The following is a 19209-nucleotide window of genomic DNA, read 5'->3' as shown; positions in this document are numbered from 1 at the left end:
CTGGATTCAGGAGGACCTGAGTTCAAATCCGGCCTCAGACACTTAGCACTTACTAGCTGTGTGACCCTAGGCAAGTCACTTAACCCCAATTGCCTCATTAAAATAAATAAATAGTCAGCGTCTACTATAACCTTGGAGGTCCCAGAAATGGGCAAATTACTGCCTTCTCTAGTGTGTGGCAATCATGTCCACAAACAGGGTCCACGTAGCGAAGGAGCCTGGTTCTAGGGCTGGAAGATGGAGCGCACCAAGTCCAGTAGCCCCATTTACTGGCCTAGGGTCAGACCAGTGAGGGACTGCAGTGGAATCTGAATTCTGGTCTTCTGCCTCCGAGTCATGTTGCCTCATTAGGGGTGGAGGTTCTGCCTGTGGGGCCCAGGGACAGGCTGGCCAGCGAGCCTGCCTGGATACCTGCACCTCCTGGTGCCCGGCTCCAAAGCTGTTTCTGGCTGCCTCTTGGGGAGCTGTTAGGCTCAGCTGTGATCCCTTCCCCTGGCTCAGGGCTCAGGCTTAGAGCCAATAGGGCCCGGGGCTCTGAACCTGAGGGGTCTGGAACCAACTGGCCCCAGTAGGGCTGCTAGGCACGTGGACGCTGACTCCTGTGGGTCAGTCAGGGAATCGTCCCCAGTTTGTGTATCACGAGGGAGTCCTGGAAAGTTCCTGAGCAGCATTGGAGTCCCTGCCAGGCCACAGATTTTCCGGATAACTTTGGGCAAGGCTCAGCCCCAATCTGAGCAGGCCTCAGTTTCCTCAGGTCGGGGTGGGGAGCAGTGAGGGGGTGAGACAGGCTAAGGATGACCTTCCACAAGGTCAGGGCCAGGAGGTAGCTGAGGAAAGCTGGCCAAGGATGTGAAGCCCCAGGGCCGCCAGAACAGAGCCTCAGACTCAGATCCAGGGCAGCTGATCCATGCCATCACTGGAGCCAGCCTCTTAGCCCATCCTGAAGTTACTTACTTCCTGAAGAGTTGAAATGGGGCCCAGAAGTCTCAGCCTTGGTTCTGGGGCTGCAGATCCAACTCTTGGCCAAGCCCCAGGGGATGGTATTTCCCCGCCCCCCCCCCCAACTCCCCAGCACCAGGAGGCATCTCAGAGGGTATAGAGAATAGATAAGTATATATTTACTCTTTAAAAATAAGATTTACAGCTGAGCCATCAGCTTTACAAAAATAAACCTCTTCATATAAATAACTTCAGGGGCAGGAGGGGAGAAGGTACGGACAACACAGACAGACAGATGGACAGACTGAGCCCCTGGCTGGGGCTCCCGCCCTTCGGAGGAAAGGACTGGGGTCCTCCTCAGGGCAGCTGTGTATGGCCTAGGCTGAGGTGCTCAGGGACACTTGTACAGGTAAACACTCTCACACAATCATACACACACACACTCACACACTCACACTCACTCACTCACTCACTCACTCACTCACTCACTCACTCACTCACTCACTCACTCACTCACTCACTCACTCACTCACTCCTCCCTTGGAGGCAGGGGATACCCACAGCAGCAGAGCTGCTTTGCATAGATGCTGCCAGGCCCATCCTAGCAGTGGGGGCCAGGTCCCTTGGGCTCGGTGGCCAGAGGGTGCTGAGGAGTCCAGTCCTCAGAGACCTCCTGGGCATAGCTGCCTGGCAGCGGGGGTGGGTGCAGGGCCACAGTGACTGAGGCCGTCAGCGTAGTGAAGGCACTGGGGCTTGCGTGGGGCCCCCAGCGGGCCTCGCTTCCTGCTGTGGTTGTGAGCGAGGGCAGGCCGGGGCCAGGGGGGCTGTCCTTGTATGTCTGTACCACCTGTGGGGGATACAGAAGGTGGGGTGAGCCTGGGGTGGGGTTTCAGCCAAAGCCCTTCCCACCCCCAGCCTCCCCGGCCAAGTGCTCTCACTGTGATGGTTGGGAAGTTGGGGTCCTTGCTGGCTTCCACCAAGATATGGGAGTGGGCCGGGGGCAGGATGAAGGTGCTTGGAGCATCCCCAGCTCCTGTCTCAGGACCCCGGAAGGCTGGGCTTGGGCCCAGGAAGAAGTGAGGAGGACTGAGGGGCAATGAGACTGGGTCAGGGCGGGTCAGATGATTGCTTCCATCTGGCAGAGACACCTGAGGAAGCAGAAAGCAACTCTGAGCCCACAGCTGAGGCTCACTTCCTGCCCTGGATTCATCTCAGACAGAGGAGGGGGGCAGCAGAGACAGGTGAGAGAGGTCCCCAGATTGTGGGCAAGGGAGGAGGGGTGCCCCAGGGGGCCCACAGGGAATGGGGCAATAATGTGTGTGTGTGTGTGTGTGTGTGTGTGTGTGTGTGTGTGTGTGTGTGTGTGTGGCAGAGGCAGGGAGGGGGACCATCAGTAGATGAGGGGGCTTGGAGAATCACCTGGGGTGGGGGGCCCAGGATGGAGAGCAGCACAGGAAGCAGAACGAGCCCGTGGAGCAGACCCAGGCCTGTCAGAACGGTCAGCACCACAAAGAAGTACCTGGGGAAGGGCAGAAGGGTCCTGCTGTTAAGAAGGTGCCACCAGGGGAGCACCATGGGGGAGCTGTACTGCCAGGGCCTGGGGAGGGGGTGGCCCTACCTGACGATAAAGTCGAAGTCAGAGCCAGCCAGCATGAGCAGCCCCAGCAGGGTAGACACGGCCCCATCCATCACTGGTGCAAACATGTGCTCCAAGGCCTGGGCTGACCGCACATCTCGGCTGCCTGAGGCTGTCAGAAAGCCCTGGGGAAGGGACAGGCCTGGGCTAAGCCTCTGAGCTGGCCTGGGCCTGTCCAGTCTGAGAGCCCCAGGAAGAGAGCAGGTCCGCTTCCTAGCCTCCAGGCACATGGTGGGGAGTTGGGGACTGGGGCTCCACTGGGATCAGTTAGACCCTGGGCATGGGGTGGGAGGGGACTGAGTCCCAGCATCTCGGAGCTGGAGGAGCCTTTGGGGGCACCTAGCCCAGTTAGAACCTGGTCAGGAATCCCTGTACAATGTCCTTGCCAAATGGGCATCACACTTCTGGGCAGGGGGCCTCCCAGGAGGTGGAAGCCACTCTTCCCAGTAGCAGCCCACCCTGACTAGAAGCAGCTCCGGTTGGGGTCTTTTGGGCCAAGCAGAGCTGGGATGGCTCAGAAAGCCAACCCCCAAGGGCTGGCTCTTGGCCCCCAGCCAATGATCCGAATAGGCTCTGGGGACAGTCAGACTCCACTGATAGAAACGGGGAGGAGAGGGTGTCATCTCCTCTAGGGGTCACCATACACAAAGAGGGTAAGAGTATGTGTAATGGGGCTGGTCACCTGAAGTGTGGGCCTCAAGATGGACGTCAAGGTCGGTGTGTGTGAGCTTTTCTCTCATGTAACGTGAGATACATTTTGTAGAGATAAATACAAAGTTTTCTATAAGCTAGGACAAAAACATCACTTGTCCAAGTAGAAGATGGGATTGATCACTAGTCCCTGTAAAATAGATCTGGGGTTTTCAGTGGACCACAATTTGAACATCAAGGTCCTCACTGGGAGGCAGGTTGAGCACTCAGGACAAGGTGTGGGGGGGTGTCCTGTGCCTTGCTGAACAACATCTCCTATCATTCTGGGCACAAATTTTAGGAAGGTCAGTGACAGGCTGAAAGCCACTCAGAAAAGGGGACAAAGATGGTGAGGGGAGTAGAGACACACAATACCAGAGCATCACTGGCCATAATCAGGGCTTGAGTGGATGGGGTGTCCATACCACGGGCCTGCTGCCCCTAGCTGAGAGGCCACCCCGGGGAAGGGGCATGAGCATTCTACTTGGCCCTGGAGGCAGAACTGCTAACAGGAGGGAAGGGTGCACATTCAGACTTGGTGTTAGGAGTGGGGCAACCTCAGAGCCGGAGGGGACCCGGCAGAGACGGGATATCATTGGTCAGGGATATTAAATTAAGGCTTGGAGATTCTGGGCCTCTAAGAACAGGTCCTGGCTTCCTTCCCCACCCCACCAAATAACTGCCTGGCAGACTAGGGGGAGGCTCAGAGCCCAGGAGGCTCAGTGAAAAGGGGAATAGGTCATATGGACTAAGGCCCTGGGTTCAAATCCCAGCTCTGTTCCTTATGCTGGGTGGGACCTTGGACAAGTCATGTTACTTCTCCTGCCTCAGTTTCTTCTCCTATAACATGAAGAGGCTGGACTTGGTGGCCTGAGGCCCCTGCTTGCCCCTGGACCTAGTGGCCTAGGACCCCATGGCTCCAGGCTGGGCCAACGCCCAGCCCTCCTGGGTCCCAGACTTCAGGGAACAGACCATCCACTTACCAGAGCTACATGAGCTGTGAACTCAACGCCAATACCCACAGAGGCCACAAGAATCACCACAGGGATGGCACTTAGTTTGATGCCCAGGAAGCCCATGATGCCAAATAATTCCACAGTCATCATAGCCAGCACCAGCACCTGGGGAGGGAGGAGGAAGAGGAGGAGGATTAAGGAGGAGGGAGGAGAAAGGAGGGAGAAGAGAGGCAAGTGGGAAATGCTACTGCTCTGGTCCAGGGGCTTGGCCAGAGTGGGGGGTTGGGGAGGGCCACTCACAATGAGGCCAGCTGTCCAGGGGCTGAGCAGCAGCAAGGTGCAGACCACAAAGGTGCAGGCCAGCAGCACGCAGACAGCAAGCAGAAAGCAGCGGCGGAGCCCTAGGTACTGTTCCCAGAAGAGGAAGGGGGAGCCACTGGGGTAGGCTCGGATCCCGGCCCGGGCCGCTTCTGCACAGACAGCCCGGGCCCCTTCGATGGCCTCCACAAAGTCTTCGGTCTGCCGGAGTCCGCTCAGCAGGAAGGGGAATTGGGCAAACTCCAGGGGCTGGGCCGCCGGGACTGTGGAGGGAGACCTGGTGAGCGTGGGAACCTCTGGGGGTTCCTTGGCCTGCCCGCCCCCCAGGCCCTCCTCACTCACTGTGCAAGCTCTCGCCTGTGCTGTCATATTTGTCATGCAGCCACTCTGGGGGAGGGGGGTAGAAGTTGGCTTGGGAGGCGGCCAGGCCCAAGGGGTCTCTGCTCACCCATACGGTCAACCCAGCGTAGAAGAGTTCAGGCAGGATGAGGCCGTCGGCGTCCACAAGCTTCCTCTTGTCCAGCTGGGAGGGGAGAGAGGGCTGAAGGCAGGTCCCAAGCTCCCCAGACCTCCCAGAAGCTCAGCACTGGGGAGGAGGGAGAGGCTAGCCAGACGGCCACCGTCCCGCATCCCTCCTCACTGGGAAGGCTGTGAGCCAAAGCTGGAGGAGGGGTTGCACAAAGCCTAGCGCACAGTAGGCGCTTCAGAAAGGATTGGATGGGCCCAGGCCCCCACCCACCTGGCTGTAGTCCAGGGGCTCCTTGGTGTCTCCCGTCTGGATGAGCAGCCTGTAGGCCAGGGCCCCATCCTCAGAACCGTTGCGGCACGAGTGGCGTGTGATGCGTCCAGCCGCCCAGTCCTGGTCAAAGGCAGCCTGGATTCCTGTAGGCAGAGGGCAGACAGAGGGTCAGGGCCGGCCCACTGCCCAGCCCTCCAAGCCCTCTGCATCCCTGCCATCCCAGGCTCTTGCCTACCACAGCCAGAGCCTCACCCTGGAGCCAGGCGCTGTAGCGGTGCAGCCAGCTTCGGGGAGGCTGTGGTGCCAGCACGGATTTGAGGCCACTGAAGCGGCTGTGCAGGTCCAACAGGGCCCGCTGGGAGCGGGCATAGTCGAAGCCGCCCTGGGTCACCAGGGCCACCTCGTACAGGGAGAAGTACTTGATCTGGGCAGTCAGGAAGTCATACTCCTTGGTCCCCCGGGGCACCATGTCTGTCAGGGTCAGCCCGTCCTGTACCCAGGTGGCTCCATACAGACTCAGTCCCAGCAGGGCCCCGAACAGCACCAGGACCAGGCCCTGGAGGAAGGACAGCTATGAGAGCCAGGCAGTCCCAAGGGATGGCCTGACCACCCCTCAGGGATTTGGGGCCACCCAGGGATTCTGGCCTGGCCCGCGCTCCCAACCTGCTCCATAGCTGTCAATACCTTGGCTCGCGGCTGCAGTAGCAGGGGTGCATACTGACATCGGGCAAATCGAGAGAGGTTCCAGCGAGCACAGGGGAGTGGCCGGCACACCTGTCCCCGTCCTGTGCCTGCCACCTGGCCCAGCAAGTCTCTCGTAGATCCCATGGGGCCAAAGAGCTGGGAGCCCAGAGGCTCAGTGGGTAGAGGGGCCAGGTGTGTTGTAGGGGGCAGGATGGTGACCACGTGCTGGCCAGCAGTGTCACAGCGGGCGAAGGCCTGGACTGTAGCTGTCAGATGGGCCCCGCTTCTGGGCATCTGGACCTCCCCTAGCTCCTGGGGCTGGAGCTGAATCACCCGGGAAGAGCAGGGGCTAGAAGAGACACCAGAGGGCATCCATGACACATGCACATACTACGCTGGAGGGGAGGGCACAGGGCAGAGGGGAGGAACTCGGCTCTGGGATAGCACAGCCTTGCTGCTGAGTGCCCATCTACATAACTGAGGCAGAGCCAGAGGAGGATGAGCAGGGGGAGGGAGGCAGAGTGAGGAACTTGCAGCCCATGTCCCCCAGGGGTCTCCCCCCCGTCCACCCCCACATACCTGGAGAAGCAGCAGAGCACATCCAGCCGCTGTCGATGGCGCCGGTGCAGATCCAAGCTGAGGATGGCCGGGAAGATGAGCAGGACGGCAGTGAAGTTACAGCTGACCACCACAGCAGCCTAGAGGGGCCAGGGAGGGTGAGGGAGGCTCGGAGCCACATGGGCCCTGCCCCCCCCCCCCCGTCCCGCCACAGGCAGCCTCGGGGCCACTCACCTGGAGGGAGAAGGCACGGAGGGCAGGGATGGGGACCAGGGCCGCCATGAAGAAGGCTACCAGGTTGTTGACAGAGGTGAGCACTACGCTGGTGCCCATACGCTGCAGGCACTCACCCGTCCGCTCCTGCCAGGGACAGAAGCTGTTACAAGGGCTGCCACAAGGGTGGTGGCTGGGAACAGGGTGGGAGGGGCAGGGCTCACCTGCAGGGGGGTGCCAGACGGGGCTTCAGTGAAGGCATGAGCCAGCAGAAACATGTCGTCCACCCCAATGCCCAGGGCTAGGAATGGAAGCACCTGTGGGGAGGGCCAGAGAAGGGGTGGGCATCAGAGGCTGGAGGCTCCAGGGTCAGTCCAGCCCTTCCACCTCACGGGGAAGAAGCCATACCTGGGTTGTAGCAGCATTGAAGGTCATACCCAACAGTGAGCAGAGGCCAAGGCCAGAGGCCACGGATAGGGCAACCAGCAGGACTCCAGCCAGGCCAACAGCCCCCTGGGACTTGGAACAGTCCCAGCGGAGCATGGTCACACAGGCATAGGCCAGCTGAGGAGAGAGAGAAGGGTCAGGGTCACTCCTGCTTCAAGAAGCCCTGAGCCAAGGGGCAGTGCTCAAGTCACCCACCATGAGGAGGTAGCCACCGGCCACACGCACTGCACTGATGTCAGAGAAGGAGCGAAGGAGGTCATCCAGGGTGGTGGCAGAGAAGGCGTGGATCTGCTGAGATGCATTCTGGGGTACTGATTGCTGTGCCAGCTAAGAAGGGGCAAGGACATGGTGGTCAGAGGGGAGATGAAGAGGGCCTGGTGGTCAGGGAGGCATGAAAGAGGAACACCAGTCACAGGGAGGATGAAGTGGGGAGGGCAGTCATGTGGGGGCGGGGGGAAGGGTCAGGGGCCCCCAGCCAAGAACAGCTGAAAAGGGCAGCCTGACGTTTGGGGGATGCCCAGACTGTGTCCACGGCCGCCCTACTGACCTCCACAAAGCGTCTCTGCCAGGCCTGGAGCACGGCGCCTGCTTGGGCCTCGCTCCAGCTGATGTCATGGGTCTCGTAGTCCCCTCTGTAGTGATCATACAGCTGCCGGGGGCTCATGAGAAGGAAGGTACTCTGCAAGGCTTCCGCGCTGCGGGAGGGCAGAGGAAGGGGAGGGCATCACTGACCCGGCTGTCCAGAGACAACACCTGACCCCCTTTCTCCCCTGGCCCTCATGACTCCGCCCCCCAAGGCTGAGCAGCCCCTGAGCTGCAGGGACCCCATGCCCCCTCCTCCCTCTGGGGCTCCCCACCTGAGCAGCCGGCCCTGAGGGCTCCTCACCGGGCTGCCGAGAAGCAGCTCCTCCTGCCAGTGCATAAACTTGCGTGAGAAGCCGTGGCAGCCACCGCTTAGCTCTTGGGCAATGTCTGGGACCTGCCGAAGGACCAGGAGGGTGGGCTCTACGCCAAGACAGGCAGAGCAGATGGGCAGGGGACTTGGCACAGGGACAAACTCTCCTTCCTTTGGGAAGATGTTGTTTGGAATGGCCTAGCCGGGAGCTCTCAAACTATGTGGTCACTTGGGGGTTGGACCCACTTAGGAAGTGCTTGGCAAACCAAACAGTCTGTGAGTGCCCCAGACCCAGAAAAAGAGATAGCCTTCCTGGATGGGCCCTGATTGACCATCCAGTTCAGGCACCTGGGGCATGGGGCGGCGGTGGGGGGGGGGGGCGGCCAGGCCTGTGTTCTACAAACTCATCTATTTTTATTTTCTATTCCTTCTTAATTTCCCAGTTAAACCTCTGAGTGAGAAATTCTAAGATCAAGCTTGGAGAGAAGGGATTGATCTTCATGTGGGTTCTGCTGCTGGGTGGGGGTCCTTGGGCCCCCTTCCACCATCCTTCCCTCTCATACTCACATACCTGCCTGCTTTGGCGATTAGGGGCACTGGCTGGGCAATGGGGGTCATCGGGGTGAAGGCAGGGCCGTCCAACATAAGCCTGGCCCACCTGGGCCTTGTCCAGCAGCTCACGGAAGCCCTCAAGGGAGGCAAAGGGGCCTAGTTCTTCGAGAAGCTGCTTAGGGTCCAGGTTGGTCCACTGAATATCAGGTCGGCCCCTAGATCAAGAAAGGGTGGGGAAGGTTTGTGGAGTCCCACTGCTACCCTGGGCCCCCACTCCTGCTCCTGTTTTCTCCCCCTAAATTTATTTGTTTAATTATTTGCATAACTATTTCTCTCGGGGTACAGGGAATAGAGCAGGGAGATGGATACCAGGCTCTGCCCTCCCAAGCCCTCAGGCCCCAGTGGAGGCACAGGGCAGATGGTGGAGGGCTGGCTGGCTGGCCAGGAGTGGGCAGGAGCTCCTTGCTAGGAAGGGGCTAGTTCATGGCCTCATTCCCACCTATGAGCAAACATGCCTACACATGCACACAGGCCAATGCCCAGGGGCTGGCTGGAGACAGACTCTGCCGTGTACTGCACACATGGGGTTGGGAAGGGCCATGCCCTTCCGCAGGGGTAGGGAGCAGAGGGGCCTGGCTCCTTCAGATGCAGTCCCTTGGCCAGTGGCGACATGCACCTGTCACCTGGTTTTCTTCCCAGCCCTACCCAGACAAGAGGATGGACTCTGCCTGGATGAAGATGCTCAAAAGCCTGGCTGGAGCCCTGGACCACTCCCCTGCCCTGGATGGCCAGGTGGGGAAGAAGGACAGCGGCACTCACGGTAGGTACGCAGAGCCCCCCTGCAGTTTGGCTCCTTCCCAGAAGCAGTCCAGCGGGGTGAGGATCACACAGGGAAACAATTTCTCGATCATCTGCCAGGAGAAGCTCACCCTGGTCAGGCCCCTTTGCCTGGGTTGCCTGCCTCCCTCCTCTCCATCCTTCCCCCAGCTGCCTCCTCCTCTTCCACCCTTCTCCAGCCCATCCCTATCAGCCGACTTCCCAAAGTATCATGGGGGGCTCCTGCCTGGCTCCCCTGACCACTCACCCGCTCAATCATTCCATTCTCAATCACAGGGACTCCTGCCTTGTAGCAGATTTTGTTTAGATCCCAGGACCTAGAAGTAGGTGAGATGGAAGGGTTGGGTGGAGAGGGCCCTGAATTGAGGCCTCTCCCCAATCCCAGCCCCCTGCCCCTGCACTTCAGCTCTGAGTCCTTCTGGCCCAACCCCCCACCCCCACTCTGGCACAGACCCCAGCCAGACTCACTTTCCATAGAGGGAAACTTGTACTTTGCTAGCTGCCAGGGCAGCCTGAAGGTGGAGGCCTAGAGCCTCCGGGGTGAGGATGCTCTCACTTGCTTGCTGGGCAGTCTGGATGAGGGTCTGGGAGGTGTACACAGCCTCTTCCCCAAGCTTCTCCTTTGTGTACCGCAGCTCCTGGCTCACCCGGCTGCCCACTGTCTCCGAAGAGAGGAGGAAGAAGAGGATGGTACTGTGTTAGGCCTGGGTGCTGGGTGAACCCAGCCCCCTGGTCCTGGCCTTGGCACCACTAGACACACAACCAACCATCTTCCTTAGTTGTGCAGTGCCCACTCTAAGGTAAGTACCCTGCCCTAAGCATGGCAGTGGGAGAGATACAAGGAGTTCACAGCTCAGCAGAGGGGGAGGAGGCACAGATAGAAGCCCAACAAAGACCAAATAAAACATCCACATGCCAAACCCACCTGCCCATGGTCAGGATCACTGAGGATCCTCATGGGCAGGGATGCTAAGAGTGGAGGCCACTGGACCAGGGAGGGTAAGGAAAGAGAAAAGAACAGGAGATACCTCCTGGGGGCATCCAGGAGGCCAGTGGGGCCACAGGAAGAAGAAATGAGGCTGGACAGCCAGACTGTGGAGGAGCCAGGGAAGGTTGAGAAGCAGCCTGTACGCCTGGGAGCAGAGGGCTATGGAAGAAAGTGGAGGGGGGAGCTCAGGGTTAGGAGGTGCTCATTAGGTCAGCAAGAATGGCCAGAGTTGAGAGACAGAGAGGGCTTGAGCCTGGGCCTAAGAGTGTGGAAGAGGCTTGAGAGAGAGCACTCAGTGGGAAGGGTGGGGTACCTCCAGGGGAAGGACTAAAGGTTCCTGAGTGTTTTATAAACACTTCCACTTGTCATGGAATGTTACTGTGCTGTAAGAAATGATGAGCAGGCAGATTTCAGAAAAACCTGGGAAGACTTACATGAACTGATACAAAATAAAGTGAATAGGGGCAGCTAGGTGGCTCAGTGGATAGAGCACCGGCCCTGGAGTCAGCAGTACCTGAGTTCAAATCCGGCCTCAGACACTTAACACTTACTAGCTGTGTGACCCTGGGCAAGTCACTTAACCCCAATTGCCTCACTAAAAATTAAAAAAATAATAATAATAACAAAATAAAGTGAATAGAACCAGGAGAACACTGTACACAGTGACAGCAACACTGTACCATGATCAGCTATGAATGACTTCACATCTTCTCAATGATCTAAGACAATTCCAAAGGACTCGTGATAAAACATGCTAGCCACCTCCAGAGAAAGAACTGGCTGAGTTCTGAATGCAGATCAAAGCACATACTATTTTTCACTTGTGTGCGTGGTTTTTCTTTTGGTATATCTCTCTTTTCACAACATCACAGTTATGGAAATATGATATAACCTATATCGAATTGCTTACTGTATCAGTGAGGGAGAAAATGTGGAATTCAAATTTTTTTAAAATGAAAGCTAAAAATTGTCTTTACATGTAATTGGGGAAAAAATAAAATGTTAAATGTTAAAAACCCACTTCCATTTCAGCTAAGCTAACCACAAACCCTGTGAAGTAGATGTCATAGGTGTTATTAACCTCATTTTACAGAGGTGGAAACTGAGGCTCAGAGAGAGGTTATTTGCCCATTGTCACACAGCTGGTAAGTGGGAAGATCTGTTTGTTTTAGTTTTGCGGCGCAATGGGGGTTAAATGACTTGCCCAAGGTCACACAGCTAGTAAATGTCAAGTGTCTGAGGCTGGATTTGAACGCAGGTCCTCCTGAATCCAGGTCTGGTGCTTTTATCCACTGCGCCACCTAGCTGCCTAAGTGGGAGGATCTGAACTCTAGGTACAGTGCTTGGGCTGCCAGGAGATGTCATGTTGAGGCTCAGGGGAGAGTCATCTAAAGTTTTGGGAATTCTGGGCATATGGGGGATGATGTCGGCTGAAGCTGGGAACCAGGAGCAAGGCAGGGTACAAAGAGATAAAGGGGCTCAACATAAAGAAAACTTTCGTCATGACGAGCGCCCCCTGAAGTAGACTTAGCTCTTCAGGAAGGTGGTGAGTTCCCCTGCATTAGAGGTCTGCAAAAAGAGTCTGGATGACTATTTTTTAAACGTGCCTCAGAGGAGACCGGACCCAAGAGCTTCTGGGACCCACCCAGCTCTAAACTACCAAAGAGGAATGTAATTCTAAAGGCATTGGGAAATACCCTCTGCACCACCCTCTTTCTTAAAGGGGACAAGAGGGAAGAAAGATCAGGACATGTAGGGGAAAACGAATTTTTGGAAAATCCCAGAGAATAGCATCACTGAATCTGGGGGAGGGTCACCGGCACAGCTGTTGCAGGATCCATCTGGGAAATTATAATTGGGCTCTTTCTGGACCATGCTTTCCTAGGAGGGATGTGGGAGAAGAGAGATGGAGAGCTGGGCATCTGGAGATGAAGGAAAGTCCAGGGTCTATTCGAGTGACCTTGGGACTCTAGAAAAGTTCTAGGAGGCAGGCCGTGGATGGCAGCCATAAAAGTTAACACTGAGGACACTTCAGTGAGGCAGCAGTGAGGGACGGGAGACCCCAGGGCCCTGGGCTCTTCCCAGAGAAGGCTGGCAAGCTGTGAATGAGAAGAGAAGAGTTTATCACATGGGGCACTAGTCTGGGGGGCAAATGAGGTCTGAGCAGGGACAGCTCCCCTCCTGGTTAGAAGGGAAGGAATTGGTGAATGGAAAGGGAGAGACTGAAAATGAGGGAAAGAGCAGGGGGTGAATGACAGCATGATGATAAAGGTGACTCCATTAAGGGACCTTCAGAGCCCTTAGGGTCCTCAGACAGCCTAGTCCAGCATCTAGAGGCAGCAGCCTTGGCCAGTGAGCATACAGGCTCTGCTTAGGTAAGAACCAGTTAGCACTGATACAATTTGCAAAGTACTATACAAATATTTTCTCATTTGATAGCTCTCTAGAGACAAGAAGCTCACTACCTCATGAGGCAGCCAACTCTACTTTGGGTCAGTGACTCAACCCACCTTTCTGTACTGCTCCCTGCCTGTTCCCAGTTCATTCCTCCTGCTAAATTTATGCTCCCCAGGGCCCCCTGACTTTCACGTATCCCAATACTTTCACTGCTATGTTCAGCTGCCCTTACCCCAAGGGTCATCTCTTCTCCAAGCTGATGTGGACAGAGCACAGAATTTGGAGTTAGCAGACACGAGTTTGACTCCTACCTGACACATTATTAGATGTGTGAGGCCAGACAAAATATTTAACCTCTCTTAGTTTCTTTATTTATAAAATGGGGATGATTAGTAATAGTACCTACCCCACAGAGTGGTTGTGAAAATCAAATGAGTTTACATACACACATATATTCACACATACATGTGAAAATTACTTTGCAAATCTTAAAAGTGCTACTTGCTATTATTAGGAAGACCTAGGTTCAAATCCTGCCCTCAGTATGAACTAGCAGTATAACCTTGGATAAGTCACTTAATTTCTCTCTGGCCCTCAATCTCTGCATCTGTAAACTGAGGGGGAAGGGGAGTCCCTTTCTTCTCTAAAATGTGCTCCTATGATTTCCAGGATCCCAAATCTCTCCAAGCTTGATCTTGATTGAGGCCCTTCAGCATGTTAGTATCCCCCCCTGCTGCTGATGCTCCCCAGCTTATGCGATGTCCTTTGGGATCTGGAATTCAGGACCTGCTGGACCAGGTCACTTCACTGTGTAACCCCGGGGTAAATCCCTTGACTTTTTCGGGCCTCGGATCCTTGCCTATAAAATAAGGGGTGCGGTGGCTGGTGCTCTCCAGCTTCTACATCTATGAGCCTGTGGTCCCTCCTAAACTGTCCTCCAGCTGTGATCGGATCCTGGCAGAGGTTGCTGGGCTCATTACCCTCTTCCTCGGACCTACCATACAACCTTGGCCTCCTGTTCACACTGCTGACTCTAAGCTTGTGACCCTTGGGGATCCCTGAGAATCAAGGGAAGCTGCTGGTGGGGCTAGCCCGGCATGGGGCTCAGGGGCCCCAGCTGCTTTAGACTCCGGGGTACAAAGAGGTACGGATCCATTTTGTTAGCGCCACCTTCATTCAGGAAAAAAGTGAATCTTATAATTCAACTGTACAAGGGACGGGAAATCCTGTGTCATTTGCCCCAAACCAGGCTCCTCACTTCCTCCCCACCACCCCAGCACCTAGACATAGGATCCCACCAGAGCCCTGGACACAGCCAGAGCACAGAGGCCAGGGAAGCCCATGAGGGGGCGCATAACTCAATAAGAAGCCTTCTCCACGCATAGGGCCTCCCCTATATTCCCCAAGCAGCTCTCTCCCTCCTCCCTCAGTGCTTTTGGGTGTTCTCTGGCCCCTCCCTGCCATGCCTCCAGGCTTTAGGAATGCCACCCTCCCACCCAGAGAGACCACCCAGATCTTCCACTGCTGCCACCCCAGTTTGGGTCTTTAACACCAATCACTGGGACCCCAGTAATACCTTCCTGACCCATCTGGATTTTCTCTGCTTACAGCTCAGCTCTGATCTTAGCTCTTCCGCTCAAAAGTCTTCAGTGGCTCCCTACTGGCTATAGTCAGAGTTTAGACCCATCAGTCTAACAACCGAAGGCCTTATAAAGGCCTGGCCGCCCTCCCTCAGTCTAACCTATCTAATCTTATCTCCCCATACTTCCCTCACTTTAAGGTCCCCAGACCAAATGAGATCTCTGCCACCAGCACTCAGCACAAGTCACTGATCACACTTTAACCATCCTGGGCCCCCTTTCCCAGTGCCCCATGCCCACAGTTGCGCCCAACACCATGTGCTGCACTAGTATAGTTTTTCTTGAATTTTTTTTTTTAATCCAGGGTGAGGGCAGCATGCTCAGCCCTCCTGGGGTCAGAAAGGAACATGTGTATAGTAAGTAGTGTGTGTGGGGGGGGGCAGGCAGATGGGGACTGGGAGAGAAGACAGATCCCATGTGAGCAAGTCAGCAGGATGGGGATGAAGGAAAGGAATGGAGTATCTGGGGAGAGTGATGAAAAGTCAACCTGTCATCACAGAGACTAAGAGAGTCTCAGGGTCGGAAGGGAAAGGCCTATCGTACAGAGAAAACAGATACAAGACAGAGACAAGACTGAGGGTAATGGCCAAGAGTGGGATGGCTGGGGAAGCTTACTGATCAGGCTGAATTTGATGGTAAAGGGAAGACAGAAGGCAAGTGCATGGTCAGAGATGAAGGACTGGGGGACAGCAGCCCATGTGCTGGGCACCCTGAGTAAGGATATAGGACACCTAAGCAGAAAGAAAATAGCTGGAGAAAGTACTTGAAACAGCCTCTGCCCAGTCCAGGAGGGCCCTGGAATCAGCTCCTATTTGTCCCAGGGGTGGCTTCATTCTGCCTGACTCAGGGGTTTGGGGGAGAGACAGTATTGCGATAGGTCAGAACCCTGGGGCTCCCTGCTCAGGGCAAGAAGGAGACCCCAGAGCAAAGCCTCAGACCAGGGCTGGGACAGCTTTGAAGCAGGAGGAGGCACAGGAGATAAAGGAGAGGTGTCTTGTGGCTCTCTTGCCCTCTAAATCGGAGAGGTGGAGGGTTTGGCAAGAGTTGTGCTGCTGCCTGCTGGGCTGAAGGGCCATGGAGGTTCAGGGGGGCCTGTCCCTGGGACATAAAAAAAGACCCTGGAGCTGGGTGCCCCCCAGGAGGAGGGAAGTTTTCTCTAGGAACAAGGCCCCTTGCTGAGCCTGTGAAGTGGGTGGGTGGAGGGGCCCCTTGAGCTGCATTGAGGGGAGAAACCCCACGATGCTGGTCAGGGGAGGGGGAGGAAAGCAGCAGCTTCTATTGTGGCCGGAAATCCAAGAGCCAATCGGGACCACCCAGGCAGCGGCAGGGGCTCAAGTGCACGCTGAGACTGAAGCTGAGGCTGAGGCAAGCCAGGCTGGGAGGAGGCCTGTGCACACTGGGAAAGAACCATCTGGTCTGAACCCCAGCACTGATAAGCGGAGGGGCGTGAGACTGGGGGTGGGGGGCGAGGCAGGAATGCCACCATCTCACGGAAGGGGGGCAGGAAACCACCTTGGCCGGGAAGGAGAGGAAGAAGGAGACGGCTGAACTTATTAAAAACAAAGACACCATTTTGATCAGACATTTCCACCAGGAAGGGAAGCTTTGCTCCTGCCTGACCCTGCCCTCAGCCGCTGAGGTCCACGCTGGCGGGTCCACACCCTATGTTTGACAGGTCAGCTGGGACGGATATCAAGCGCCCCCCCCCCCCCCATTCTCCCAAGGCCAGGTCAGGCTGTCTCACCTTCCACCCAGAGGCGCTCCAGGTCTGTCTCCACGGCAGCCCCACGCAGGCCCAAGGCAAGCGCCCCGAAGGCCAGCAGCCCCACGAAGAGCACCTTGCCACAGTGCCGCTGGATCGCGCAGCCCAGGCTGAAAAGCAGGCCACCCACGTGGGCGCGCAGCCAGAGCGGGGCCCGGCCCTGCGGGGGAAAAGCAAAGAGAGAGCCCCGTGGGGCAGCACAGAGATGAGTCGGTGTGCCACACGCACGAGTGGACACCCCCCCCGCCCCCGCCTGTACACAGCTGCGGCGGCAGATGCAGCTGAGCTGCTTCTCTCTCCATGCTCAGGCCCACGCGCGCCCACCTGTCACGCTCCCCGGGCTAGCTCACCTGCGCTGGGGGCGCGGGGCCGGAGGTCAGCAGCTCCCCCAGGGCCATGCCGGGCCGGGCAGCCCCGCGTTACCGGCACGGCGGTTCGGGCTCCGGCTCAGGTTCCATGCTCCGCGCTCGGCCGGCCCCGGCCCCGGTCAGACGCTGCCCGGCTCTGCTTGCTCTGTTCAGTCTGCAGCCGCCGCGGTCCCAGAAAAGGGAGGGGAGGGGGCGGGCCCAGGGGGAGGGCCGCATTCCCATTGGCTGAGGGGCCTCGCCTGCTGCTAGGCGACGGCGCCGCGGGGGGCGGGGCGGGGCCGAGACCACCCAGGCCGCGGAGGCAGAGCCCCTCCCCCGTTAACCCTCCACCCCGACTGCGCTTCCTCCAGGACCCTCTCCCTCTCTCCCTTCCCCCGCCCTATCCAGGTGCTTCCAGACTCAGCCTGGATTTAGCGGAGGGGGCCCGAGACACCGGGGTGGGGTGGGGGGGCGGTACCGAGGACAGCTCCGTCTGGCCTTTGATTGGCTCAGGACCTCCATTCATTGCCACCCTACTAAATGCAACTCAATTCAATTTAACAAAACAAACGTTTTTGTTTTTTTAATTCTTTGCAAAGCAATGTTTGCACTGATCTTTTTCTTTTCATTCCTCAATTATCTCCCCCTTCCAACCACCCCATATAACAGTTAATCCAATGAATTCAGTCAAACTAACCAGTAGTAAATAAAGTGCTCCCCAAAGGTAGCCCGACCCCCCTCCTTTTGCAAAGAACGGCGGGAGGTGCATTTTCTCATCTCTTCTTTGTGGCCAACCTTGGTCATAGCGCATGTTTTTTTCCTTCTGCTTATTTATATTACTGCAGTCTGGAAGATGATGGGACTTCCAGGTAAATCCGGGAGAGCAGGGATTCGCTATTTCATCCACCTGTGGTCTCCACAGAGCCCTCAGCAGACCAGAGGCTTAGGATGTTATTGAATGAATAAGGGATTACCTTGTTGGAGGAAACGAAACCTCACCTTCCTGCTCAAAAGCCTTCAGCAACTCCCTATTGCTTGCAGAATAAAATGCAAAAACCACTCAGGTGTTTACAGCCCTTCAAGGCCTGGTTCTAGCCAGTCTTTCCAGGCTCCTGGCATATGTCCTCTACCTTTTAGCCAAACTTGATGTTTCCCCAACTTGACAATGAACCCCTGCCCCTGTGGCTTTGTACAAAGTTTCCCCATGCCTGAGACACTCTTCCTCTTCATTTCTGGGAATCCTTGGCTTCTTTCAAAGCTCAGCTCAGCCTCCTTCCTACATGAAGCTTTTAAAGATCCCCCTATCCTGTATATACTTGCCAGTTTACGTAATAACAACAATAGCTAGCACCTATATAGAATTTTAAGGTTTGCAGAGTGATTTTTACAATAGCTCATTTGATCCTCACAACAACCCTGGGGTGTAGGTACTATTCTTTTTTTTTTTTTTTTTGGTGGGGCAATGAGGGTTAAGTGACTTGCCCAAGGTCACACAGACACGTGTCTGAGGTCGGATTTGAACTCAGGTCCTCCTGAATCCAGGGCCTGTGCTTTCTCCACTGTGCCACCTAGCTGCCCCCTGTAGGTACTATTCTTATCCCCATTTTACAGTTAAGGAAATTGAGGTAGAGGTTAAGTAACTTGCCCAGGGTCATGCAGCTAGTAAGTGTCTAAAGTTAGATTTGAATTCAGATTTGCCTGACTCCAAACCCAGAGCTCTACTCACTGTGCCACCCTACCTGCCTCTAACATGTAAACATATTTACTCCCGAGTACCTTTGTAAAGTTGGCTCATTTTTCCTTTTGTCTCTAGATCTTCAGTGCCAGGCACAAGCTCAGCCAGTCAGCAAGCATCTTCTATGTTTTAAGCACTGTTCATGGAAGATGCTTAGTTAATGCTTGTGGGGTTGACTAGGTGCTTCTCACTGCTCTTCACCTCCTTGCAGTCCGACTTCTGACCCCACTACTTTGCTGGGACTCTCTCTGAGGTTGCTGAAAATGACCTAATTGTTAAATCCAGTTGTGTTTTTCTCCAGGTTCGTCCTCCTTGGACTCTTGGTAAATTCAATTGGTCCCGAGTGCCTGCTAGTGCAGGTTGTTCCAGGGGTTCAGTAAATTCTGTCCTCCTTGGAGCAGATTGCCCCTCACACACACCTCCTCATCTCTCCTCTTGGCCTGTTCTTGCTCACGTCCTTCAACACTTCCCCTGGCATTATAGTCCATCCTTAAGGGCCTTTTAATACTTCATGGCTCTAACTCTGCTGCAAAGTTCTAGCCAGATTATGGTATGGAGTGGACTACACTCAGTGCAGATCAGATACTGAGGGAAGGGTGATTGGGTCTCTAAGAGAGAGTAACAGGATTGACACGTGGAGAAGCAATAGGTGGATGAGACAGTACCTCTGCTCAGTCAACAGCAGCACACGTAGGAGCAGAGAAGGTGGCCAGTGGTTTCAGTTTGGAAGGGGACAAGCAGCATTCCCCTCCTAGTCAAGGCTTATAATCTCTGAGCCGGCTCCTTCCCAGACCTATATTCCTCTTCTATGTACCCTGCTCTCCACTCACTGGACCCACCCTAGGTCAGGTTCCTATTATCTCATGTTTGGACTAT

At 55.9% G+C, this 19209-nt stretch overlaps 1 protein-coding gene across 5 annotated transcripts; it reads right to left on the bottom strand.

Moving 5' to 3' along the window:
• Positions 1 to 1096: 1096 nt before the first annotated feature.
• PTCH2 (patched 2) lies at positions 1097 to 18045 on the bottom strand. 5 transcript variants are annotated; one of them, XM_043964650.1, is made up of 23 exons: positions 16602 to 18045; positions 16234 to 16411; positions 9933 to 10122; positions 9712 to 9781; positions 9447 to 9538; positions 8647 to 8842; positions 8038 to 8159; positions 7728 to 7875; positions 7376 to 7507; positions 7142 to 7297; positions 6958 to 7050; positions 6755 to 6880; positions 6542 to 6660; positions 5963 to 6311; positions 5531 to 5834; positions 5279 to 5421; positions 4882 to 5062; positions 4522 to 4802; positions 4249 to 4386; positions 2558 to 2700; positions 2359 to 2458; positions 1878 to 2087; positions 1097 to 1786 (listed from the first exon to the last, which is right to left on the bottom strand). In XM_043964650.1, the coding sequence occupies exons 1-23, from the start codon at positions 16647 to 16649 to the stop codon at positions 1541 to 1543; spliced, it is 3765 nt and encodes a 1254-aa protein (XP_043820585.1). In that variant the 5' UTR covers positions 16650 to 18045; the 3' UTR covers positions 1097 to 1540. The 5 variants fall into 5 exon arrangements, with proteins under 5 accessions (XP_043820585.1, XP_043820586.1, XP_043820588.1 ...); XM_043964651.1 differs by lacking the exons at positions 16234 to 16411; positions 16602 to 18045 and having other exon boundaries at positions 10021 to 10080; XM_043964654.1 differs by lacking the exons at positions 1097 to 1786; positions 2558 to 2700 and having other exon boundaries at positions 1910 to 2087.
• Between the last annotated feature and the right edge of the window lie 1164 nt (positions 18046 to 19209).

The sequence above is a fragment of the Dromiciops gliroides genome, chromosome 4, assembly GCF_019393635.1.
Source record: "Dromiciops gliroides isolate mDroGli1 chromosome 4, mDroGli1.pri, whole genome shotgun sequence".
In the NCBI taxonomy this organism is placed as follows: Eukaryota; Metazoa; Chordata; class Mammalia; order Microbiotheria; family Microbiotheriidae; genus Dromiciops; species Dromiciops gliroides.
Note: the sequence above shows the minus strand (reverse complement) of the source record. Positions and strands in the feature narration are given on the sequence as shown.

Excerpts from the sequence above, each read along its gene's own strand:
- PTCH2 (XM_043964650.1), bottom strand. The coding sequence starts at position 16,649 with ATGGCCCTGGGGGAGCTGCTGACCTCCGGCCCCGCGCCCCCAGCGCAG. Across the intron at positions 2,701-4,248 it reads TCACAGCTCATGTAGCTCTG|GGCTTTCTGACAGCCTCAGG; the intron begins GTAAGTGGATGG and ends TCCCTTCCCCAG. Across the intron at positions 1,787-1,877 it reads CCAACTTCCCAACCATCACA|GTGGTACAGACATACAAGGA; the intron begins GTGAGAGCACTT and ends TATCCCCCACAG.